The 26137-nt window shown below is 37.5% G+C and overlaps 1 protein-coding gene across 1 annotated transcript in view; it reads left to right on the forward strand.

The window, feature by feature from the left end:
• The window catches only part of CAPRIN1 (cell cycle associated protein 1), a 57713-nt gene extending 31879 nt beyond the window's left edge, over window positions 1-25834 (forward strand). Inside the window, exons 7-18 of the mRNA XM_044681847.1 lie at window positions 4410-4462; window positions 4539-4625; window positions 7698-7853; window positions 8329-8437; window positions 10479-10540; window positions 12381-12491; window positions 12691-12840; window positions 13001-13151; window positions 15834-16028; window positions 18059-18159; window positions 18664-18727; window positions 23886-25834. Coding sequence (XP_044537782.1) covers window positions 4410-4462; window positions 4539-4625; window positions 7698-7853; window positions 8329-8437; window positions 10479-10540; window positions 12381-12491; window positions 12691-12840; window positions 13001-13151; window positions 15834-16028; window positions 18059-18159; window positions 18664-18727; window positions 23886-23950 — 1304 coding nt within the window. The 3' untranslated portion in view covers window positions 23951-25834. The remainder of the gene's footprint in view (window positions 1-4409; window positions 4463-4538; window positions 4626-7697; window positions 7854-8328; window positions 8438-10478; window positions 10541-12380; window positions 12492-12690; window positions 12841-13000; window positions 13152-15833; window positions 16029-18058; window positions 18160-18663; window positions 18728-23885) is intronic.
• The last annotated feature ends 303 nt before the right edge of the window (window positions 25835-26137 follow it).

Here is a 26137-nt window from a genome sequence, read left to right on the forward strand (position 1 = left end):
TATAAATAACCTACCTTGAATTGTATAGTGCTCAGTACAATCATAATGAAAGTATTCTTCAAATTTTGTCTTGCATTGATCCAACCAATGACATCTGGTGATATTTATATTAAAATAATAGCTCTTTTTAAGAGTTGGAAGTGTACTCAAAAGCAATCTAATCCTTGCCATTTAAATTTTTTTTTTTTAAACCCTTACCTTCTGCCTTACTATGTATTGGTTCCAAGGCAGAAGAGTGGTAAGGATTAGGCAATTGGGTTAAGTGACTTGCCCGTGGTCACACAGCTAAGAAAGTATCTGAGGACAGATTTGAATCTAGGACCCTCCCGTCTCTAGGCCTGGCTCTCAATCTACTGTGCTATCCAGTTCTGTTCCCCTTTACCATTTAGTCCTAAAAAATTAAGTGTTCTGTTTTTTCATTCTTCCCTTGTCCCCTTCCTCCATTAAAAAAAGAAAAGAAAACCCTTGCGATAAAGATGCATTGTGGAGCTAAATTCCCACATTGGCTATATCTAGAAATATTTGTCTTGTTCTGTTGTCTCAGGCCATCATTTTTTCTGATAGTATTGGGTGTCATGCTTCAGGACTGGTCCTCTAGAATCACACTCGGTTATTGCATTTGTTTTAGTTCCCAAGTCTAATTGTTCTGGTTCTGTTCTCTTCATCAGTTCATTTCAATCTCCCAGTTTCCTCTGAAACTAGGCCTGCTACCTCCCTCCCCCCATATTTTTACAGCATAGTAGTATTCCATTATCTTTATATATTGGTTCAGCCATTCCCCATTTGATGGGCAATTTACTATTTCTTTACTGCTAGGGGGGGAAAAATCCTATAAATATTTTTTACATTGAGGTTTTTTTCTTCTTCCTTTGATCTCTGAGGTTATAGACTTAGTAGTAGCATTACTGGGCCAAAGAAAGTATGAGGTTTAGTAACTTTTGGGGCGTAGTTCCAAATTACTTTCCAGAATGGTTATACCAGTAGACATTACCAGCAGAGCATTAATGTGTGTCAGGTCCTCCGGCATTTTGTCATTTCCCTTTTTGGTCAGATTGGCCAATCTAATTGTTCTAGGTATAACTTCAAAATTGCTTCAAATTGCATTTTCCTAATTAACTTCCTAACTTGTTGCATTTTTTCCACATGATTCTTAGTACTAGATTTCTTCCTTAGAAAACTGCCTGTTCATATTGTTGGACCATGTGAGAATAGCTTGTATTTTTTTAAGTTTAAGTCATTACTCATATCCCATAGAAATGAGATCCTTATAAAGAAAGTTGATACGAAAATTTTTACATCAAATTAAGATTTTTAAAATTTCTCCTCCATTCCTTTTCTTTGAATTGTTTGATGGATGGTCCCTCTTTTGGATGTGCTTGAGAGTTTATATATCCTTTGTTGAATGCCCATACTTTCCCCTGGAAGTATATAGTCAGTTTTGATGGGTAGGTGATCTTTGGTTGTAGACCCAATTCTCTTTCCTTTCTGAATATCATGTTCCAAGCCTTTTGGTCTTGTAGTGGGGAGGCTGCCAGATCCTGTGTGATCCTTATTGGTGCTCCTTGATATCTGAATTGTTTCTTTCTGGCTTCTTGTAATATTTTTTCTTTAACTTGGAAGCTTTTGAATTTGGCAATTATATTCCTGGGGATTTGTCTTTTGAAGGTTTAGTGTAGAGCAATGGTTCCCAAACGTTTTTGGCCTACCGCCCCCTTTCCAGAAAAAATATTACTTTAGCCCCCTGGAAATTAATTTTTTAAAAAATTTTAATAGCAATTAATAGGAAAGATAAATGCACCTATGGCCATCACGGCTCCCCTGGATCACTGCAGCACCTACCAGGGGGNTAAATGCACCTATGGCCATCACGGCTCCCCTGGATCACTGCAGCACCTACCAGGGGGCGGTAGCACTCACTTTGGGAATCACTGGTATAGAGGGTGATCTATGGATCCTTTCAATGTCTGTTTTGCCCTCTTGTTGAAGAACATCAGGGCAGTTTTCTTGGATAATTTCTTGTAATATGGTGTCCAAATTTCTATTAATTTCTGATTTTTCAGGAAGACCAGTAATTCTCAAGTTGTCTCTTCTAGACCTATTTTCTTGATCTATTATCTTCTTATTGAGATATTTCATGTTTCCTTCTATTTTGTCAGTCTTTTGATTTTGCTTTATTCTTGTTGTCTTGTGAGATCATTGGCTTCTACTTGCCCAATTCTAGCCTTTAACAACTGGTTTTTGGCTATAATCTTTTGGTTTTCCTTTTCAATCTGGTCTATCTGGCTCTAAATGGCTTCCAGCTGGTCATTTCTGGTCTTCAATTTGCTTATCGTTTCATTTGATTTCTGAGCCTCAATTTCCAATTGTGAAATTCTGACTTTTAAACTGTTATTTTCTTGCCAGATCTCTTTCATCTGTTTTCTGGGTTTTTTCTGTGCAAACATTGTCAAGTGTTAAAGAGTTTTTTTCTTGGTCTTTTTGGTGGTTATTTCCTGGGCCTTGCTTGGCATCATTATTCTTTCGCAGCCAGAAGTCTTGAGTAAGGCAAGCAGATTCTCTTTGTACAGAGCTAAGGAGCAGTTTTTGCCTGAGGCTACTTTGCCAGTCTCCTGGCTTCCACTGTCTGCTCTCTAGGCCTCTGCTGTCTGAGGCCTCTCTTAGCCTCATTCCTGTGCCCCAGGGTCAAACCCCTGTGGTTCTAGTCAGCTGTCCAGAGCACGGAAATTGGCCCAAACTTGCCCCTCCACCTGGGGTTTTCCCCTGAGTCTCAGTGAGCTAAGATGCTTCCATGGTCCACTATCTCAGCCTCACTCCCACGCCCAAGGTCTGCGCTCTCCAGCCTCCTTTAGTCTCAAGTCTTGTTGCTCTCAGGGGCAAGCTCCTAGTGGTGCCATTTAGCTGCCAAGAAGCTAGATTTTGTGCCCCTGCTCACTCTAACTCTGGTGCGCAGCCTTTGACTCTGGTACGGTACGGTACAGTATGGTACAGTACAGTGTGGTACGGTGGGTGGGGTGGGGGAGAGTCGATCCGCTTGTGTTTTGATGGGAGCCATTTCCCTGCCTTATAGCGTGGAAGTGCCCAAATCCCACATATCTTCGACACTGTGTGACCTATTGTAGGGTCCCTTCTTTCATCTGGATTTGGCTTTTTTGTCCTTTGGAGATATGCTATATCAGTTGGTTAGGAGAGAAAGTTGCCCTGCTTCTACTCTACAACCATCTTAACCTGGAAGTCCCTATATATCCCTTTTGAATGTGGTGCCAGGTTTGAACTCTTTTGAGAGGGCAGTGTACTAGGACTACTTCTAGCCTTCCTTGTTCTAGATGTGACTGCAGCCTACCATACCTCTGGAGGTCAGAGACTCAGATCAGTTTACTTATTAAACCATGGTCTAGCCATGACTCCTCTTTTCAACTTGTTACTGTTCTCTGTTTATGAAATAGTTTTCGAGTGTTTTTTTGAGTATTTTTCCTAGGGTTAGAATCACAACCAATACCAATGTGGTAAATGTGGGATATTGGTAGTATAAATGTGGGACAATTCTAGTCCTAGGAAACCATTGTAATGGTGGTTGAGAGGTAGCATATGGTATAAGGAAAGATTGTCTTTGGAGGCAGATCTCTCTTGCTTCTTCTATTTACTGTGAGCTGTCAAACGTGGGGTAGACACTTTGCCTTTAAAATGAAGGGCCCAGGGCAGATGATCTACTGACTTCATAAAACTTGAAATCTCTTTTTATCTTTGTGTAATAACTTCCATGAGATTAACTCTGTGGTCTGTTTCTAGTAACCATCCTAGTTATTTTTCTTCCATATGATGCTTTTCCCTTATATCTTCTGCCCATTTCTGAATTTATCATCAAGTTCTTGTGCTATTAATTCTTCCTCTATTGTTTAATTGAAAATAACATTTTTATATGACAGGAAGTTAGAGATATTTATTAAATATTGATTAAAAATTGTCATTCTGGCTCTTAACATTACAAATGGCTTTAGAATCATTTAAATATTTCCTATTAGTAGATAGTTGTTTTTTTTTTTTTTTTTAAACCCTTACCTTCCATCTTGGAGTCAATGCTGTGTAGAAGAGTGGTAAGGGCTAGCCAATGGGGGTCAAGTGACTTGCCCAAGGTCACACAGCTAGGAAATGTCTGAGCTTAGATTTGAACCTAGGACCTCCCGTCTCTAGGCCTGACTCTCAATCCACTGAGCTACCCAGCTGTGCCCCCTAGTAGATAGTAGACTAATAATTTAAACTTAAAGAAACCTTGATTTTGGGAAGTAATTCTAATCTATTTGATCTTCTAGTTACTCTTTGGTACCTGAATTTATCACAGAGTTTTAAACATGAAGTAAAATTTATTTTACAATGTTAATTTCTTCCTTTTTTATTTTTCTTTTTTATTTTAGAAGTTGAGCCAGCAGAAGAATACCCTGAACAAAATGAAGTTGAGTCAACAGAGGTATGGTTTTTATTTGAATATTGTTTGCAACTTTTCTTCTTAAAAAAAATGCTCAACATGCCTTTTTTTTCCCCAGTATGTAAATAGACAGTTTATGGCAGAGACTCAGTTCAGCAACAGTGAAAAGGAACAGGTAGATGAATGGACAGTTGAAACAGTTGAGGTAAGAAAATGTCTGTGTTGGAAATTGATTTGTAAGTTTGATGGCTGTTTAACCCTCCTTGATGGCTTATTTTGTTCTTGCCCGGTAATTGGAGTTATCCCAAACCCTGGGCTTGTAAAAATCATACTAAAAGAGAAGGAAGGGGCAACCAGATATTTCAGGCAAGGTGTGAATTTGATCTCATGGGGAAGATGAAGATCTCTGACCTTTTTAGAATTATTTTAATAAGGGGAAGCTGGGTGGCTCAGTGAGCCAGGCACAAAGATGGGATGTCCTATGTTCAAATTTGGCCTCAGACATTTCCTAGCTGTGTGACCCTGGGCAAGTCACTTAACCCCCATTGTAGCCCTTAACTCTCTTCTACCTTTGAACCAATACACAGTATTGATTCTGAGATAGAAGATAAAGGTTTTAAAGAAAAGAATTATTTTAACAGTATTATAGAGGACTAGGAACAAAATAGTGATGTATTAAGATTTCATTTTAATGTCATTGCAAAGAGAGTCTTAAGTAATAAAATAATTTCCATGTACCTGTGGGACATGTACCATGTTCATTGCAGTAGTTTAAAAAAAAAAATCTTTTGATTCTAGAAAATGCTTCTTTCTGTAGCTTAGTCCTGTGCAGAATTACTTGTAGACTGTTTTTTTTACTAAGTAGCAATTACCTTCTAATTTCCTTACACCCTTCCCATCTAAAATACCCTCAAAAGGACCTTTTACAACTTTTAAGTCATCTATTAAAATGATGAATACAAAATCTTCTAAGGTTAGGAAGAGCAAGGGCATGGTCAGGATACCTTTACTCTGAGCTCAATGCTAATGTCAGAGAGTAGTAGAGAAGTGATAGGTGATGTGGTTTCTTAGATTATTCGTTTTGGGGGAAAGAGGGTTTCTCCCCAAATACTTGTTATTTTAAAATTTTATAGTAAGTAATTCTGGGACTGTTATATAAATTTATTATAGTGGATTCTTTTGGCCTGTATTATGAATCAAGGTGTTATTCATATATTCATTCATTTATTTTTGTATTGAATCATTGCAATGTTAGGTTTTTCCCCATCCTGCATCAGTGTGTTGTAAGAGTAGATTGGTGAGGAGATGGAAAATGAAGTTAAAAAAGATATAATTTGAAATGATAGGTGTGGGAATTTTTGGCATTGAAAGGAAGGAAAGAAAACAGCAATTAATTAAAAAGCTCTTGAAACTACTCCAGTAGTAGCAGCAGCTAGGTAGCTCTGTGGATAGGATAGGGCACCAGGCCTGGAATCAGTGGGACAAATGTGGCCTTGACATTTCCTAACTGTGACTCTGGGCACTTACCCCTGATTGCCTATGCCTTACTGTTTTCTGCCTTGGAAAGGATACTTAGTATTAATAATAAGACAGAAAGTAAGGTTTTTTTAAAAAATGACTTAAGTAACAGTTTCTCTTCTCAAAAGCTTAGCCAACTGAGTGCGCTTAGTCTTTATAAAGGTCCTATATTAGACCAAGTGATTAGTCCTGTCTTCTTTTCACAGAGATTTCTTCCTTGCTTCTGTGGTCTCGTCAGTGCAGTTGGCGTCTTTCCAAAATGAGACCTGTCAATGCTATAGGAGCCTTGCCTTCAGGATCTTTTGATATTATATATGATGCTGAGGGCAAATGCAGGCTCTGATCTCAGTATAGGGAGCTCTTCTCTTCTGATCATGCACTTCTCTTGACTTCCTCTGTGTTCTCAGCTTGGAAAAGTTTGTTTAATGCTTGGTTTTGGCTATGAAACATAGAAAGAATGTAAGCTTTTAGAAGGCAGAGACGGCTATATTTTTTGTCTTTGTGTCTTTGGAATATTGTAGAGAGCCCAGTATGGGAGGCACTTAATAAGTACTCAATCATTGAGAAAGTAAAGAAAGAAAACCAGTGTTTTAAGAGTTCTAGTGTTGAAGTCGGAATGTTTTATAGTTTCTTTGATCATGATAGAAAAAAAGAACTTATTACAGAACTGTTAACACATATTTTTCATGTTTGCCCAAAGCCTGCAATTTTCTTGCATTAGAAAAGTAATTATAGTAGAAAAGTCCATAATTTACGACATCCACATATAACAGTTTAGAGTATCCCTTTGGAGAAAAGTTTTGTCAATAAACCTCATGATTAGGGTTAATGCCTAATTAGGATATTTCTTATATACTTTATCTGTAGGGAAAGGAGAGATAAGAAGGTGATAATTTAACCAAGATCAAGGTTACTAATAAAATTTTCTAGATAGTCTAAAATAAAGCTGACTAGAATAATAATACTCTGCCATGTGATACATAGAATATCATAGTAATGACTACATTGTTTAGGTGAAATTGTAATAATTGTGAATTAGCATGAGAGTTAGATAACTACTAAATAAAACACAAAATAAGGTTTGTGCTCACCAAAAATGTTTATCCTGGTTTTGGAAAGAGTTTCAGTAGTACCTAATTTCCTCCAGGAGGGAGGGACCAAGGGGATGAAGCATGTCTTTTATTTTACAGATTAGGATATGTAGTTGGATACTCAACTCACAGACAGAACTTAGATCATTAGTATGTCTCTTGACATACTAATCAGCTGGCCAGTGAACTGGGCCTAGAATAGAATAGAGGCATAGGCTAGATCAGCTTCTAGAAACACAATGCTTTTCCTGATCTTAAGCTCCTATCTAAAACAAAGATCCACCTTTAATTACAATATTCTTCTAGTGAATTTCTGGTTTTGAGTTTTGGAATTTCATATTCTATAAAGCAAGTGAGGCTTTCATGCCCCTGTATGAGCTCCTTGTGGAGTATTAATGGGAGGACTTAGACAAAAGCTCCACAGGGTCAGCCTCAGGAAGAGAAGAAGATATAAATGGGTTTTGATCTTACTGGAGATTATGATCATTTCTGACGCCAGCATCAGATCTCCTGCAGATCATGGAAACATTTAAGTAACAGTTGAATAGTTTTCCACATTGTAAAGCCTAGTGATTTATAGCACTGAGTTGTTACATAATTTCAGGCTGCTTTATAGTTACCTGTATAATAATTTTATTACCCCTGCCCCTCCTCCCTTTTTCCTCAAGGTGGTAAATTCACTTCAGCAGCAGCCACAAGCCGCATCTCCCTCTGTGCCAGAGGCCCACTCTTTGGCTCCAGTGGCTCAGGCTGATCCTCTCGTGAGAAGACAACGAGTACAGGACCTCATGGCACAAATGCAGGGGCCCTATAATTTCATACAGGTGGGTAGAGATGTTGTTTTAAATTAGGTTAATTACTATTTAATGTCGAATTATGATTTCATAGACTCTTGGAAATCTCAGTTTATAGATCCTCTATTACTTTCATTACCTCCTCATTCCCCCCAATTCCTTACTTCCCATTTCTTGAAATATGATTATGTAATTTCTATATCCTATTCCATCCATGGTTGCCATCTTCTGGATACAGACAATGGAATGATGATTTCTCTTGTTCTGGACATGATTTGAGGGTCTAAATCTGTGATTTTATTAAAGTTAAGAATAGGTATGGGGACTGTAGTGCTTATGCAGGCCTGTCCCATAGTTTTCTAGTGGCCTGAGAGTTGTTTTAGATCCTAAGCAAGTCACACAGCATCCAAGGGTTCTGTCAGATCTCATTCATCCAACTCTCAGCCTTGAGAGGCCCTGTGGGTCATCTTTGTTGCTCTTTTCATGCAAGTTTATGTTGTCATAGGATTCCATGCTGGACTTTGAAAGTCAGACACTTGATCCTGCCATTGTATCTGCGCAGCCTATGAATCCATCCCAGAGCATGGACATGCCTCAGCTTGTCTGTCCTCCAGGTAAGTTATGGCAACATGGATCTTTTCATCTCAAATCAATCTCTCTCCCTCTCTCCCTTTCACCCTCAATTTTTATAATAATGGCACATACCGTTCTAGGTTGCTGTTGGATTCAAATAAGATTTTGTTTGAAAACATTTTGGTGCTGTGGAAATGCTGCCTATCAATATCATTATTAATTGCCTGAGAAACCTAGAGGCTAAGTGAATTATGGAAGGTTGCTAGTCAGTGTCAAATGTTGAGATTCCTAGCACCATTTCCATTTTTTCAGATTTTAGTTGGTGGGGGTGGTGTGGTTCAGAGAACATATTAAACAAAACAACATAAAAATAAACCTTCTAGAGCAACAGTTCTCAAATTTGTTTTTCTTTGGACCTCTTTGCACTCTTAATTATTGAGGACTTTCAGAACTTATTGTTCTGTGTTCTATCTTTCAATATTTACTATGCGTTAGAAATAAAAACTTCTGAATTTTATTTTGAACCTGAATTTAACCTCAGATCCCTTGAAAGGGTCTGTGTACTTCTCCTTCCACCTACCCATACATACACAGTCTGAGAAACTCTTGCTTATAAAACATTAGTAAATAATCTCCAAAAAAATTGAACCTTAAGTATTATGGAGGAAGAGCTAAGAACTAGCAGTGTTAGTTCCAGATGTCCTGTGGCATTGCAGATTTTAGCTGCTAAATAAAATAAATCCAAAGGGCAAAAGAGAAGGGGCTTTAGAAAGAAGCTCGTAAGTTTGTATATAAAACACATATGAAGGAACTGTGATAAAATATAAATTAATTTTGTATATTTTATATTTGTTTACTAAATGGTTCAGCGCTTCACAAGCTTACTACTCAATAAAAAGCCAGACTCATTAGGTAATTATAAACTCTGTAAAGGAAATGAAAACTTGCATAAAGATTTAGAGAGCTTAGGATTGAATCTTTTAGAAGTATCCAAGGCAAGTTTTTCATCCTCTATTTGTACTATTTGAAAAAAAAGCATTTCTATGTCACTTTCTCAGTAAGTTTGTTAAAATAACTACCAGCAGCAGTGCTGTCTCCCCCCAGTGTTGCTTCTGAGCTATTCAAAGGGCCATAGATATATGGTTGGAGTGAACTTCTAGGTTGTTTGTTCCAAGTCCTTTTTCAAAGGAGGAAGTGGGTCCAGAGGGGATGAAAATGACAAAATCTAAAGTTATCCTAGAGAGCAAGTGACAGCCAGACTTTATCCTGAGTTCCCTGTCTTCACTCTCCTATCATACCTGTCTCCCTTGAGAGGCCAGAAAAGCATACCCCAAATTTGTAACTCATGGGCATTGTCAGAGATTTTTGCTTCTGTTGAAGGAAATGAAGGTCAGTTGGTTGGCTATAATTATATGTGTACTGTTTGCATATGTGGTAAAATTAATATTTGCTTACATAAATACTGATGGATTTGGGGCAAAATTATTTTCAAACATTTTTGCTGGTCATAAAATAATTGTGGGGGAAATGACAGAAAACTCTTCTTTGTTTTAAGCCTTAGGCAGGTGGGCTACTTGCTTACATTCTGCTCCCTTTCTTTTAATGGATTTAAAATTTTTTAATGTGGTTACGATAAGCAACAAAAAACACAAAACCCTAACCTAGTTCCTGTATTTAAAAGTGTGTCCTTTTAAATCAAAAAAGTATTTCTCCTTTGTAAACTTTTGTGCATAGTTATAGAAATAGTTTGGGGCATTGTTGGCATTGTCTCTTAAGTTTTGACTTTACTTTTTAGTATCAATATTTGTAATTTCTTTCAGTATAATAATAAATGTCGTTTATATGATCCTAACCCATTAACATTTCATTTTTTCTTTTAAATTGAATTACCAAAATTTAGTGTTCTCCCAATAAGATCATTTGAAATTTGTTTCAAATGACCTTGCCATACTTGTTCCATTATACTGCCATTTTAACAGTAATAAAAAGAAACTAGCCCTTTGTAAAACTGTTGAAATGAAGCTATTTGGAATTGTTTAGAAATGACAACATATGAACTCTCAGTCCTTTGTCAAATTACAGTTCACACTGAATCTAGACTTGCTCAGCCTAATCCAGTTCCTGTACAGCCAGAAGCTACACAGGTGAGGATAACATTCTGTTCTCATCTTATATTTTCCTATTTTCTGTGATCCTAGGGTCATAGATACAGAGTTGTCAGGGACCTTGGATGCCCTCTTGCCTAGTTCAACCCCCTCCTGTTAGAGGTTAGGAGACTCAGGCTCAGGATTTCAAAGGATCTCACAGAGGCAACCTAGTAGAGAGATCCCTGTGCTTTGGTTAGTTTTCTCATAAACTTAAGAGACCCATAACCTTTTCTTTCAAATGAGTATTAATTTTTATTTTAGAAAAATTTTATTCCTGCATTTCCTGTCTGTCATTACTACCTGGTAGCTATAGTTGAAGGATAGAAGAAAAAAGTTTTCATTCAAAGATAAAGAAAAAATGTTTCATAGTGAATTTCACAAAGACCAATTTCTTAATTTTAAATATTGTATTGCAAAGAGATTATATTCACTTTAAAGAAAGAGTGCACATTTGCCTAAATTTAGTGCTAATCCAATTAAAGAATTTTTTTATGTGTATATATAAAGAATGGCTCATTGATTACCCTTAATGTGATTTAGTACTGGTTGTGACCATGGGGCATGCTACTCCTCCTTGGAGCCAGGTGGATACAAAAAAGTAGATGAGCAGTCCTGAAAAGGGCTCCTCATTCCCATTGAGCCTTCATACCGGAGGTGCTAGTCCTCCTTGACACCCATTCACCCCCCCACCCATCTGGGAGTTAGGGGAGTGTCTTCCCCAAGTATGTAAAGACACCTTCCCCCTCCAAGTAGAATGGGCAGATGAAAACAATTTATTCTAATGGCCATGAAGGCAGATGAAGCAGGTGCTGTGGAGCAATCTATTAGATCTTTGGTCAAATATAAAATCATTCATGGGCCATCAATAGTCTTCCTGACTTTTCTCTCGACATTGGATTTTGATGACTCTGGGAGAGAAAGAGGCTGATGACTGTTCAACTCTGCCTCACTTAAATCCATTTCTTGCATAAGTCAAGACCCCGTAATGCCATTGGTCATCTTTGAAAATGAAGGACCAACAACAATATATAAAATAAACATACATACACAATCAACTCTAAAATAACTATTTAAAAGCTTTGATTTCTGTTTTGATCTCTGCATATTTTATACATTTACTTTTTAAAAAACTCTTAACCTTCTGCTTAGAACTGATACTAAGGCAGATTCCAAGGCAGAAGAGTAGTAAGGACTAGGCTGTAGGGGTTAAGTGATTTACCCAGGTTTACACAACTAGGAATTATCTGAGGTCTGATTTGAACCTGGGACCTCCCATCAGGCCTGGCTCTCCACTGACTACCCTTATTGCTCCTACATAAACTTTTTTTTTTTAAATTTTAAACCCTTAACTTCTGTGTATTGACTTATAGGTGGAAGAGTGGTAAGGGTAGGCAATGGGGGTCAAGTGTCTTGCCCAGGGTCACACAGCTGGGAAGTGTCTGAGGCTGGATTTGAACCTAGGAGCTCCCGTTCCTACATAAACTTTTTATTAATATATTTTATCCTTGCCTTTTGAATGAGTAAAGCTTATTGGGCTACGGGCTGGGGATACAGATAAAAAAGCCCTAAGATCTCTCATTTTAATAAGGGAGAACACACACCCATGGGGCTCTACAACTGCAGACCCCAGATACAGCACCCTTGAGCCATAGGAGCTGGAGTGAAGCTGATGGTCACCATACTTCTTAAATGTCTAGTGTTTTGCTCAAAAAAGATCTTGCTTCTTAATTGATAAGTAGATGGCTCCTTACATCCTCCTAGTGGAATGCACTTTTTTCCTCTTCTGTTTGGCAAATTGAAGTAGATTTAAATAAAATTGCTCAACTTTCTTTTCTAGGTACCTTTGGTTTCATCAACTAGTGAGGGATACACCACATCCCAGCCCATGTACCAGCCTTCTCATGCCAGTGAGCAGCGACCTCAGAAAGAATCCATTGACCAGATTCAGGTAAGCTTGGTGATCAAAGAATGAATAGCCGTAGAAAGAGGTTCCTGCTTAAGGGAGAAAATTGACATTGGAGCAGATTAAGTGTATTGTTCTGATGAATGTTACTATATAAGGGGTACATGTAAAGAAGCAAACCATTGTTAGGCAGTGGTCACTTGGCCCCATGACTCTGCTGACATGTATTTTGTGTACTTGTCAGGCTGCGATGTCACTGACTGCAGACCAGGCCCCGGCATCCTCACCCCTTCCTGCTGCTTCTCAGCCCCAGGGATTCCCAGCTGGATCAAGCAAACCCTTACACAGCAGTGGCATCAATGTCAACGCAGCTCCATTCCAGTCCATGCAAACGGTAGGCTGGGCCGTGGTCTGGATCCTTGTGATAATGTGAATTTATAATATGCCTTGTTTTAAAAAAAATCTGTTTTACAACTGATTTAGAAATCAGGTTTGGGATTTGGGAAAGGAAGTGTCAAATAGTGCATTGATGATGTTTCCTTATCTTCTCGTAGGTATTCAATATGAATGCTCCTGTTCCTCCTGTTAATGAGCCAGAAACTTTAAAGCAACAGAATCAGTACCAGGCTAGTTACAACCAGAGCTTTTCCAATCAGCCTCATCAAGTAGAGCAAACAGAACTTCAGCAAGAGCAGCTTCAGGCCGGTAGGTAAACAATGTATTTCAATTAAAGTACTTTGTTTGCTAGGAGTTTCTTGGTAATATCAAGTTGACTTACAAACAGAATAAAGAACCAATATTTTCTAAAGAGAGCTTTTATGATCAGGTGCCATACAAGCTATAGACATCAGTTATCTTTTATCTATGAGATGTTGGAAAGCTATTTTATATCTTGAAAATATGTTAGTGTTAACGCAGTTTAATTAATATCCTGGAAAGATTTTGGTTATGAAAATCTTGGGAAACATCCTGACATTTTTCTTGACTCTCAATTAGTCTGGCCCTAACTTTACTTACCATCTTATCTAAATCAGTTTAGAGCCAGATTAATTTATTTAATCCTGCTATTAAACTTGGCCACATTTGGAGCAGAAGACAAGCAGATGGTAAATGTTAAGTCCTTAGTATGGTCTCTAAGAAAATTCTTAAATTTTTCCCCTGAGCTGCTCTAATCCTCACTGAGAGAGGTTGAAAGTGTCTCATTTAGAGCCTCTGTTCATGTGGCAATAGTCAGACACTTAAAGAAAATTGAATATTCCCCGAGTCTCATCTTATAGGATTATTCTCTGTCTGGCTATAGAATTCTAAGGATTCTTTGAAGCTTTATTCCATCCCATATATTCACAAAGTCTTTTCTTAAGCATGCATTAATTTACTGTGGTTAGAACCCCATTTTAAATGTGCTGTCCAAAAGGCCTGCTATTTGGGATACAAAATTTTGTAGGTGGTATAAAATAATGTTAAATGATGACAAATTATTTTGTTTGGTTAGAATCCATTTTTCTAAACTGGCTTTTTATGGTCATCTATTTCCAGACATTGCCAGCTGGTCTTGATTAATTTATCTCTACGGTAGTGGAAAGAGCACAGGTTCTATTGCTAACTAACTATGCATGTAAAACATGCTCTAGTGTTCAGTCCACAATATGTAAAATAAGAGAATGGTTCAAGGAAATTATCTCTAAAGGTGTCTCCCCCACCCCCACCCTTTTTTTTTTTTTTTTTTACTCTTAATATTCTGTGGTTGAATCTCCTTTGGTAGGATTTGTTTTATTTTGCAAACTGATCCTGTTTCTGAACTGATCATTTTCACATTACATTTTGCTATTTAGAACTTGTATATCTGTAGTCATAGTAAACAATGGTCTAATAAAGTTTTGAATGTGTTAAGTCTGTGCAAAGTACTAAGGAACAATGTAAAGAAATAAAGGTAAATCCTTCTTAAGGAGCTGGTATAATTTGGAAGAAAGTATAAAAAGTTATTAGGGAGCATCATGGGGAGTACTGGATATGAACCATGTCACAGGACTTTTTGCTTTCTTTTAATCTCTTGTGTAGAATTTTATAGCTGTTTATATCTGATCTTTGAAATCTTGAAATTAGTATTGGAGTACAAAAATATTATGTGAATATATTCTGTTTACAGATAGATTTGTAATATAATAAGTAGCCTGATTAGAGAAAAGTAGAAATAAGTATTCTGAGAAAAATTTAATCATGTTCCACTGAGTTCTGTTCTCATATCTGTCCTGCTAGATATGAAAAATCATTTTCAAGTGATTTGATGAAGGAAACAAGATTATGCATTCTCATTTTATGTCAATAGAATTAGTCAAGAATCAAGGAGTCTGTGTGGTTAGATTTCAAATGATCTTTGAACTTTAAAGGGAAAAAGATCAGATTTTTTTATTTCAATATAGTTTTTTATTTCAATATTTCCTTTATAATCTCATTTTATTTTATGTGTTTTAAAACATTTTGAGAAGGGGTACATAGGTGTTAATAGACTGCCAAAGGGGCACTATAACTGTCCCTTTCTTCTCCTCCCCCCCAAGAGAAAAGAAAAGCATAAGGTTAAGAATTCCTGGTCCAGAACAAAATCAGTAATAATAATTATTTGTATTCTATATTGTGCTTAATAGAACTAGCCTAGTACTTATTTGATCTTGCCTGGTTGATCATGGTACCCTTAGAAAAATCTTGTCAAACTATGTGTATACTAATCACAGTGTTATACTACATCATGAGGAACAATTTAAGGAATTTGAAATGGTTTAGCTTAGAGATTTGAATAATGATTTTTTTCAAAGTCACTGCAGAGAGGCTGACCTAGTCAGTAAGTAGACACATGGAATTTGTATTTTGTCTTACACTGAGGGGAAAATTTTTGGTTTGATAACCTTGTGGTACTATGGGCTTTTTTTTTTTTTTTTAAACCCTTAACTTCTGTGTCTTGGCTCATAGGTGGAAGAGTGGTAAGGGTGGGCAATGGGGGTCAAATGACTTGCCCAGGGTCACACAGCTGGGAAGTGGCTGAGGCAGGATTTGAACCTAGGACCCCCGTCCCTAGGCCTGACTCTCAATCCACTGAGCTACCCAGCTGCCCCCTGGGCTTTTCTTAATGGAAGTGTTAAAATATGGAACAGGTGTTCCCTCTTTGAAGGAAGCCATAACATGAATTTTGACTTGGTTGTATGTATTGGATCACTTTACTTCCAACTCTAATTCTCTAACTTTTTTGATGATATGCAAATTATGTCAGATTTAATGTTCCAACTAAATACATCTTGTATTTATTAATCTTGCCCTTATAACTGAGTGTGTTTAAGTAAATGGAGATACTTTATAGTCATATGTGAGCTTTGTGTGTGTGTGTTTGTGTTTTAGTGGTTGGTACCTACCATGGTTCCCAGGACCAGTCGCACCAGGTGGCAGGTAACCACCAGCAGCCTCCTCAGCAGAACACTGGATTTCCACGTAGTAGTCAGCCCTATTACAACAGTCGAGGAGTGTCCCGTGGAGGATCTCGTGGCACCAGAGGCTTAATGAATGGATACAGGGGCCCTGCCAATGGATTTAGAGGTAAAGACCATGTTCCAGTGAACATTTATCATTTTCTATACTTCTTTTAATGTTTCTGAATTACATTCTTATGCCATTTGATGATTTTTTAAAAAATCTTTTCCCTTCAGGTTTAAATTGTATTTCTAAGAGATTTCATTGGTTCAGACAATCAAATAAAGACTGACAAAATACCTACTATCTGTGGGTACAGGGACCAAAAGAAAGTCTTTCCCCTTAAGGAGCTTGAGCTCCTTTATGCACTTAAAGCTTTAGACACTAATCTGCTTTTGGAGTTAGTTATCTATTGAAGGTTTTTCAATGGCTCTTTTAACTAATGAATTAAGTAAAAAATCTCAGTACCTGTAGATAGAACATCATCATATCTTGACTTTACTATTAAAGTAACTTAGCCTCCAGTCTTTCCCTTGTCCTTTTTTATAGTTCCTATATGCCAAAGGTTCTGACAAGCTGCTCTCTGCAGCATTAAATAGTCTTAAACAGGATCCTCTGGTTTTTATCCCTGTGTATAGATTGCCCCTTCTGGATAAAATGCTCTCTTTACCTCTACTTTTTGAATTTCTTTCAAACCTTAGCTCAGGCTCCACCTCCTCTGTGAGGCCTTGCCTTGTCCCACCCCACTAAAATTATTTTATATTTGTAATCTTCTGGGGTAGAATGTTCTTCTTGCGGTGAAGATTTTTGTCTCTTTAATTCTGTCTCCTATTCCAGTGATGGCAAACCTATGGCACAGGTGCCAAAGATAGCCCACAGAGTGCTCTCTGTCTTTGGACAATTCTCTTTTCTCCTTTCTCTCTCTCTCTCTCTCTCTCTCTCTCTCTCTCTCTCTCATCATTCTATTTCTCTCTTCCCTCCCCCCCCCCAACAATTTTTTNACCCACCCCTCTGCCCAGCAACCCAATGGGAATGCTTCCTCCCTCCCCTCTGGGGGTTGAGGGGTGGGGCCTGACACTACCATCTCTTAAAAAGTTTGCTGTCACTTTCCTATCCCATGTATGGTCTATAGATCTTGACTATATGATGGTTTGCCTTTACAGCCTTTTTGAATCTTGAAATTTGAAGTATCATAAACTACTTCATCTTCTCATATACCATCAATTTCCTACTTCCATAATTTATATAATTTCTTAATGCCTGAGCTACCCCTTTCTTATCTTTAACCCTACCCTTAATTCCTAACCCCCCCCCCCCCAGTCTTTTTTTCCTTTTCTTTTTTTATTTTTAAACCCTTAACTTCTATGTATTGTTTCCTAGGTGGAAGAATGGTAAGGGTGGGCAATGGGGGTCAAGTGACTTGCCCAGGGTCACACAGCTGGGAAGTGTCTGAGGCCAGATTTGAACCTAGGACCTCCCGTCTCTAGGCCTGACTCTCAATCCACTGAGCTACCCAGCTGCCCCCCCCCCCCCCCCCAAGTCTTTTAAAATTAATCAATTTGCTGTGTGCTTTATTAAATACTTACTGTGTGCTGGGCACCATGCTAAGTGCTAAATCTTTCCTTTATTTCAAAGCTCAATTTAAGTGCCCCCTCTACTTTTCAAAGTGATCCTCTTTTGACCCTGAATAGGGCCTTGTGCCTCTTATATTTATTCTTCTTTATAGTAGTCACCTTCTTTGTAGTCTTTTGTATTGGTCCTATCTTTCTAGGATACAAGTTCTATTAGGGCAGTAATCTGTCCTTATTTAGCATTCTACCTTTTCTCCATTGATTATCACAATGATTTACACACAGCACAGACACTTAATGAATGGATAATAGCTGTTTGTGAGATATTTGAAAAGTAAATAATTCAAGATAGTAAATTTACTGACAGCTTTGGAAATAGAAGTCAGGAATATTAAAGATGGAAAAATACAGATTTCTTCTCTGTTAAAGATGGAGGAAGGTAGGGGGCTGATTTTCTTATCAACAATACTTACCTTGCTTCCTGCTTCCCTCATACAGTGTCTCCATTCTTCATTTTCTGATGAGTCTTTGTACAAATATTAAAAATGTCTTGTGAATATAAATATTTCTTTTTATATTTTTTAGGAGGTTATGATGGCTACCGCCCTTCATTTTCTAACACTCCAAATAGTGGTTACACACAATCCCAGTTCAATGCTCCACGAGACTACTCTAATTACCAGCGGGTGAGTAAACATATTTTATTATGCTAAAAAATAAAAACAATTACTTTGACAAGGTGGATAATTACATAGAGATTAATATAATGCTAAATATTTTCTTGGTTTTTGTTACATTTGTTGAGGCAAAATGTACATATTTTTAAATGCAAAGAAAACCGTTACAAGCAAGAGAGTTTATTTTAACAAAACAATGCTTTTGTTTAACATTACACCACTAGTCAAAGCTAAATTTGAAGACCCAATTTTTGAATCTATTTATTGTACTTGGTCTCTTTTTTTGGGGGGTGGGGGAAGTTGATAGAATTTAAAGGGGGTGCACAGAATGAATCTTGAATAAGGAAAAATTTTGTTTGTTTTTAGCTTAAACTTCCATGATAATTTTAGGATAGAGACTCATTTTAATGTATTTGATTTTGTTTGGCATTTTGAGTATGTTGTATCAGCAAGTATAGTCTTATTTTCGTGGTGTTCTTTTCTTTCATTTTTATTTTTTTTTTAATCATTTAGGATGGATATCAACAAAACTTCAAGAGAGGATCTGGGCAGAGTGGACCACGAGGAGCCCCTAGAGGTAATGTAAAAGGAAGGTGGTCACATACGAGAGTTTTCTAGTAGAGTGTCTTGTCTATTCCTCATTTGCAGTTAAATTTGTTTTCAGATTAAAATCTATCTTCATTAGGGGTAGAATTGTGTTGATACAAGCTAATGGGTTTATTACGTTGAGGTGTAGAAGTGACAGTTAAGATTTTTTTTTTTAAACCCTTAACTTCTGTGTATTGTCTCATAGGTGGAAGAGTGGTAAGGGTAGGCAAAGGGGGTCAAGTGACTTGTCCAGGGTCACACAGCTGGGAAGTGTCTGAGGCTGGATTTGAACCTAGGACCTCCCGTCTCTAGGCCTGGCTCTCAATCCACAGAGCTACCCAGCTGCCCCCAACAGTTAAGATTTAAACCAACTCACTGCTGGTCATTTTGAAGATATAGAAAACTGGTGCCCAGAGAGTCAGTGATAGAGCTATCAGCTATCAGCCCCATAGGTGAATTGCTAGTGTGTAAATTGTTGGGCTCTATAGAATGGTTGCTATTTATAAGCAAATAGCAAGATTGTTTACGTGTTAATTTATTAAATCCACTTAGCATTATATTATATAAAAAAGTCTTTTCACATAAATGTTTCATTTGGCCCACTTTAGAAAAATAGTGTGAAGCAAGGAAGGTAGGAATGTTATTCTAATTTTACTGATTAGTAAAATGAGGCTTTAGAAGTAGGCTAGATAAACTGTTGGGTTCTAGTAGGACATGTCATTGTATAAAAGGATTTACCAGAGGATCTCTTTAAATAGTGAACAACAGTACTATGCACTATGTAGGTGTAGGGTTTACTTTATTTTTGAAATGATTTTGATGGGAAACTTTAGCAACAGGCTGACTTTATCTACAGGCTGACTTTGGAACTAGGAACAATGAAATTTAGAGAGGGGTATATAGGCCTCATTATAGAAAAAACAAAGGAGCTCCTCTGAAGTGGTATGTGCTACCTGGGGAAGTAGTGAGCTTTCTCTGGAGTTCTTTAAGCAAAGACTCTATATAGGACAACTTTATGCAGATGCTAATGAAAGATGCTTTATCAATTGGGACTTGTTCTAGGTGTGCTCTTGAGATGTCCTAGACAGCTTGAGATAACTAAGATTCTCTGACAAACTACATAAGTAAGATACCAAATTGGGGGTGGGGTGAGGCTCACAAGTTTGCAGGATCCTAAAGCTAGATTGAAGGAACTGGTATTGTTTGACCTAGAGGAAAGAACTCAAAGGTAATCTCTGAGGGCAGGGTCTTTCTCTTACCTTTCTCATTATTTTCAACAAAATGCCTAGAATATAGTAGTCAATTAAATGTATATTTGATTGAGTCTTTCCAAGGATTTGGAAAGAAGATATCTCTTATTGATAATACAGTGATTTAACCTGACCCTGTTTGATCAAGAACTAGAACATCACTTTGTATCTAAGTTGCTCAGTATTCTGATGTTCATACCTTTCTGGCCCAAATTTTCTTGCATGAACTAAAAGAGAACTGTCTAAAATTGGAACAATCCAGAAGAGTGTATACTCTTTCTAGGGAACAAGTGGTAGACTCCTCTTCACCAAGGTATTCAGACTCAGGCTGGATGACCACATGTCAGGGTGGGTTACTCAAAGCACTACTATGTTTCTCCATTGATTTATGCCCATTGGTGAGCACAACCTCTATTTTAGAAACTTAGAGACTTCACCATTCAAATCTTGAGAATTCTCCCTTTTCTCCAATCATTTTCTTTCTCATGATATGCTTTCAATGGGACTTGTTGGAAAATATTTTTGTTGATTTTTAGAAGCTGTTTTTTATGTAAGGAATTCTTTAAACTTCTATAGAAGCATTTTTGTATACATAATTGTTCGTGGTAACATCCATATATATATATATATATATATATATGATGCTTTTTTTTGCATGAGATTTGTATATATTGATATTCTTGATCTTTGAACTCCTGTTGAGATATCTTCTTTCCCAAAGCATGTAGTTAACTCTAGATCCATTAGAAGATACATTAACTCATAACTGTGGCCCTTAATATACTGTTGCCCAAAAGTTCCTTTATAATTTAAAAGGTTAGAACTTGGGAACACATTTTTTTCATGAAAATTATCTTTTACTTATAGTTAGGTGTTATTAGATTAGCCTTAAAATTAAAGTATCAATACAATTCTGAGCATGTGCAATCAAAAGTACTGCACAGTTAATAGTATTACAACACTAAGAATTTAATAAAGATAGAAAAACAAATCAATCGAATGTGTTACTCTTACTAAGACAACATCCAACTCAAAAGTGCTGCTTCCATTAAGCCTTCCCTATAAGCCTCCCCTCCTCACCATCCAAATTGACCTCCCTTAAGACCTCTCCTCACAACCTTTTGTTAATCTTTGTACTCTGGACAAGTTGTTGTACTTTCCCTTTAATATTGTTATAGTATTTTGTGTCTTAAGCCCTATGGGGGTTGGGGACTATATGTTATCTAAACTTAGGTTTCCTCTAGTCCAATGGTCGGTTGGCAACCTCTTTTTGGCCCTGAGAGCCATAAACACCTTCAGAAGGAGAAGGATGGAGGCATGGAGGCTGTAGGCACTGGAATATAGGGTGGGGGCTGAAGGGCCCCCTGGGGCACATCCTGGGGTTTTGCCCAGACTGGCGGGTCTGGAGGGGGAGCCAGATATGGCTCTGCTCTAGTCCAGTATCTTAATGTTTGTGTACATTATAGGATCTTAAGAAATTTTCAGTGAATTTCATAAGAAAGTTTTTATAGCTCTTGTTCTTCAGACTCTTTTCCCTGTCAGTCAGAAGGAAGAGAGTGAGGAAATTCTATTTGTCTGCATAGTCCCAACATTCTAATTTAAATCCTCTACTTGACCTTTGTGTCAAGCTCACTGTTTTGGTGATTAGATTATGCTCTGTTTTTGCAGTTTCCCAGTTCTTCAAACAATGATACTGAAGGTCTTTTTTTTTTTTTTTTTTTTTTAATTTTGGTACATTCCTCAGATTCCATTTTTTAAGTGAGAGTTTTTAAGAACAGCTTGCTTTTTTTTTTTTAATTTAATTTTTTTTAAACTAGCTGTCAGTGCCAAGTGCTCAGATCCCTGCACTAATGAGGAACTCATGGGAAAAACTTCATGAAATGCTGCTTCTCCCTTGGGTATGCTGTTCTTAGCCTCTCTTTCTCTCTCTTTACTTCTCTATTCCACTGTAATTCATGGAGAAAGCCTGGAGCATCAGACAGAATAATTATACTAGATCAGGAATAGAAAGGCCAGAGATACTTGTCAAAGAGGGATCTTAGTGGCCAATTGCCTTGGAAATATCATCTCTGTAAGTGTAGACTACTTGTTCATATCTGGTGAGGCAAGAAATTGAGCATTTATCATACCTTTGGATTCCAAGAATTTTAAAAAGGGTTTCTTCATTGAGCTAACCTGGTTTTTTTGAACCTTCTCTCCACTGGGTCTATTTCTGCCCTTGAAGACTACACTGAATTATTTCTCTTCCATATATACCATTCTTTCAGACACTAACCACTATCATATTTGCCCATTTTCTAGCTAAGTTTCTTCACTCCTTGTGTGTGGCATGTTCCCTAGACCACTTACCCTCCTTGTTGACCTCCTCTGGACATGTTCTAGTTTGTGGCTTTCTTTAGAATATTCTAGATATGCTCTGACCAGAACAGAGTTTATTGCATCCTAATATTTTCCTTCTCCTGGGACACTAGATATGTATAGATTCTGTATAGAAGAGCATTATTTGTTAATCATGTTACCTTTTTTTCTTGTTATCTTGTTTAATCATGTTATATCTTTCTCTTTTAATTCTTCTCCTCTAATAGCTCTCAGCAAAAAGGGGACTTTTTGTAGCAAAGGTGAAGGCTTGAATTGTCAGGGCTGGCCAGGTTTCTGACAGGGCTAGGATTAGCTAATGTGGGTCAACTAGGTGATATAGTGGATAGAGTACTGGGCCTGGAGTCAGGAAGATTTATCTTCCTAAATTCAAATCTGGCCTCAGACACTATCATGGGCATCATCTTATAAAAGATTAAGAGCAAAGTCATAAAAGTTTACAATGGTTTTTCATATACCCTTCCTGTGGAGTATAGAGGTTAGCATATTCTTCTTGTATTACAGATCCTGGGGGCTAAATGTCTTATTCCTAGTAACATAGCTATTGAGAAGCACAGAGGAGTGTGTGTATGATGGTTAGAGACCTAGCCGGTCTGGTCACTCATGAATTAATGTGCCTTAGTTTTCTTTCTCTTTAAAATGAAAAGAATGCATAGGGTATGTTTTCTGACCTTAAAATAAGAGGTTTATAAAACACTTGGCAAATCTTAGCAAGTGTTGTAGAAGTATCAGTCTTTACCATTAAATGAAAAAGCCAGGATTTGAATTTAGGGGCTGGCCTTGATCAAACATTCTCCGAGGGATCTTTAAAGCAGAGTTGTGGCAGGCTTCCAGAGGGCCAAGTTGGCTGCATGTGATCTTTAAGGAGTTGGTGAGATGTTGATAGACAGGATGAGGGGTGAGGTTGAAGGAATTAGAGGCTAGAGGCAGAAAAGCCAGTGATGTTAAATAGTTTCATTTGACTGAGATAATACCTGATATGGAAAGAAGAATAGTAGTCATTAGAGAAAATGCTCACTTTTTTCCAGAGGTTCCTTGAAAATTATTAGGGTTAGGCTTGTCAGATGGGCAAGTATATGCCACCTGGGTATTTGTACTTGCAAGTGGATTATTTTCTTTTTCCCTGCCTTGGGATTTTTTAATAACTAGGAACTAGTTAGCTAAACAAATGAAAGGGAACTTGAATTAAACAGTACTGTCCTGGTTGTTGCAGCAGTGCAACCTTATTGTACAATCTTACTTTAAGTGAATATTGTGTAATAACTTCCTTTTGGTGCTTATGTTTCAAAATATTTATTTGTATGGAGTGAACTCCATATTGATCAGTTGAGCTGAAGAGCTTGAGTAAATGTGTACAGGATGAAAAGGAATCTTCAGTACTCTGGGAAGGGCTTGGGGAATGGGCTTCTAGCCCTAGACTTGGTATGATAAACTTCTTATGTCTCTCTTTTGGAGTTTTTGTCTTGAAGAAATTGAAATACAAGGTGTGAGGACCAAAAAGTCTCTGTTTTATTTTTACAGGTCGTGGAGGGCCCCCAAGACCCAACCGAGGGATGCCGCCAATGAACACTCAGCAAGTGAATTAAACCGGTTCACAGGATTATGTTTAAAACGCCAAAAACACACTGGCCAGTGTCCCATAACATGTTACCAGAAGAGTTATTATCTATTTGTTCTCCCTTTCAGGAAACTCATTGGTAAAGGGACTGTTTTCACCCCTAAAGACAGGACTAGAGTTGTCAGCTTTATGTTACCTGGATATGGAAGGAAACAATCTTTCCTCTGCATGTTCTGTCCTAAGCGTCATCTTGAGCCTTGCACATGATACTCAGATTCCTCACCCTTGCTTAGGAGCAAAGCAAAACACACACACTTTTGGGGTGATCAGATCTCCATGGTTATTTGATTGAAGTTGCTTGGAAAAAAAAAAGCAAGATTGACTCATTTTTGACATTGGATAAAATCTGCAAATCAGCCCTAGAGTTGTTGTTCTGATGGTAATTGAAAAAAACTAAAATATTTCCCACGAAAGGAAGATGGAAGGAGTGGAGTGTGGTTTGGCAGAGCGACTGCATTTCACAGCTTTTTCTGGTTTAAATTGGAGCAATGAACGTTAAGATGCATGGGTCCCTAATTACACAAATAAGGCTGACTACCAGCTTTGATACAGCACTATTCATCACCAGGCCAAACTACTGTGGTTAAAAATATATACATAGAAATTGCTTTGTAACAGCTGATAATTGTTAACGAGACAAAGCCAAAAATGCAAAATCAGGCTTTGATTGGCACTTTAAAAAAATGCAACAACTATGGGATGTAATCTGGATGGCCGCTTCTGTATTTAATGTGAAGTATTTAGATACTTTTGGAACCCATTTAACAGTTTCTTTGATAGCAATGACTTTTGTAAGGATTGGTACTATTCATTTATCATTCCTTATGACATGCACATTGTCTGTCACTAATACTTGACCTTGCTGTATTGACACCTAAATAATTGGTACAGGTACTGATGGAAATCTCTAATGGATAATCAGAACACTTTTGGTCACATGTCTCTTTCTGCAGCCTCAAGGGTTTTAAAAGAAAAAGATATCAAATGCCTGCCGCTGCCGCCCTTTTAATTGCTATCTTTTGAAAAGCACCAGTATGTGTTTGGATCGATTTCCCCTTTTCAGGGAAATGACAGCCAGCAGTTTTCAGTTCTAATGGTATAATTAAAACAAATAAAACGTGTTTATAAAAATGGTATCCTGGAACACTGGTGTTGAGCAGCTAACATGCGTGGTTGAGATCATGCAGTTGTTCATTGTCTCTTTAAGAATTTCAGTTCTATTCCACTGAAGTTTTCTAGCAGCTTTTGTTGTAGTGCCCTGCATTTACAAATCACTTTGTCTCGACTAATCCACATTGATGGAGTTCAGTTCTTTCCTCCTCCTGTCATTGATCTTAGCCACAGTTGCAAATCTCTTCCGTTACATAAGGAATACCCCAGGCTTGCTGGAGGTTCCCAGCTCAGTAGTGATTTAGCCTTTCTTGTGCCATTTGGTGGATCTCATGCGTGCACTTGGAGTGCTAGCTGCACTTTGATGTGCCTATGGACTTCTCTGCTGCTTGCTGTGCGTCCCACTTTGGCTTCATGTTGAATTAATCCCATGTGTTAAAGCAAAGGCTGCTAAGTTAAATGATCCTTGTAGTCCAGAAACTGGATTTTATTTTCAGCCTTCAGCTCAGTAATTTGACAAGTAGTTGTTCAGTTACTTTACTTTTTGAAACCATTCTTAAAATATTCATTGTTAGAAAACTGGATTTTTGCTGACCTTGTAATCGACTAAAATGATAGGCTATTGAAGGACTCTTGAGAACATTCCACATTCAGAAGTTTTGTAAACGGGATGGGGTTGAAGGGGAGGGGGGCTGGTCTTCAATGTTTATTTTAAAATAAAATAAGTTCCTGTCTTTTCTCATTTTTGGTTGTGGTACATCTTATTGGAAGGGTTATCTGTTTACTTTCGTAAGCAAGAAAGGCTTCTTGGCCAGTTTTCTCCCCTAATTAAACTATATCTGGCAAGGATGTACCACAACCATACACTAGTTATTCAAGTGCTGATAAAAAATATTGGTGAATTTAACTAGGCAAACCAGAAATAACAGTATACCTGACATCGTTTCTGTGGAAAACAACTCGCTGCCTGTGGAGGTGACTTCATTAATATTTTTGAATATGATTAAGGACATTTAATTTGGCCCAATAGTTCTCTCTTTTCCCC

This window comes from Gracilinanus agilis, chromosome 6, assembly GCF_016433145.1.
Source record: "Gracilinanus agilis isolate LMUSP501 chromosome 6, AgileGrace, whole genome shotgun sequence".
Lineage (NCBI taxonomy): Eukaryota > Metazoa > Chordata > Mammalia > Didelphimorphia > Didelphidae > Gracilinanus > Gracilinanus agilis.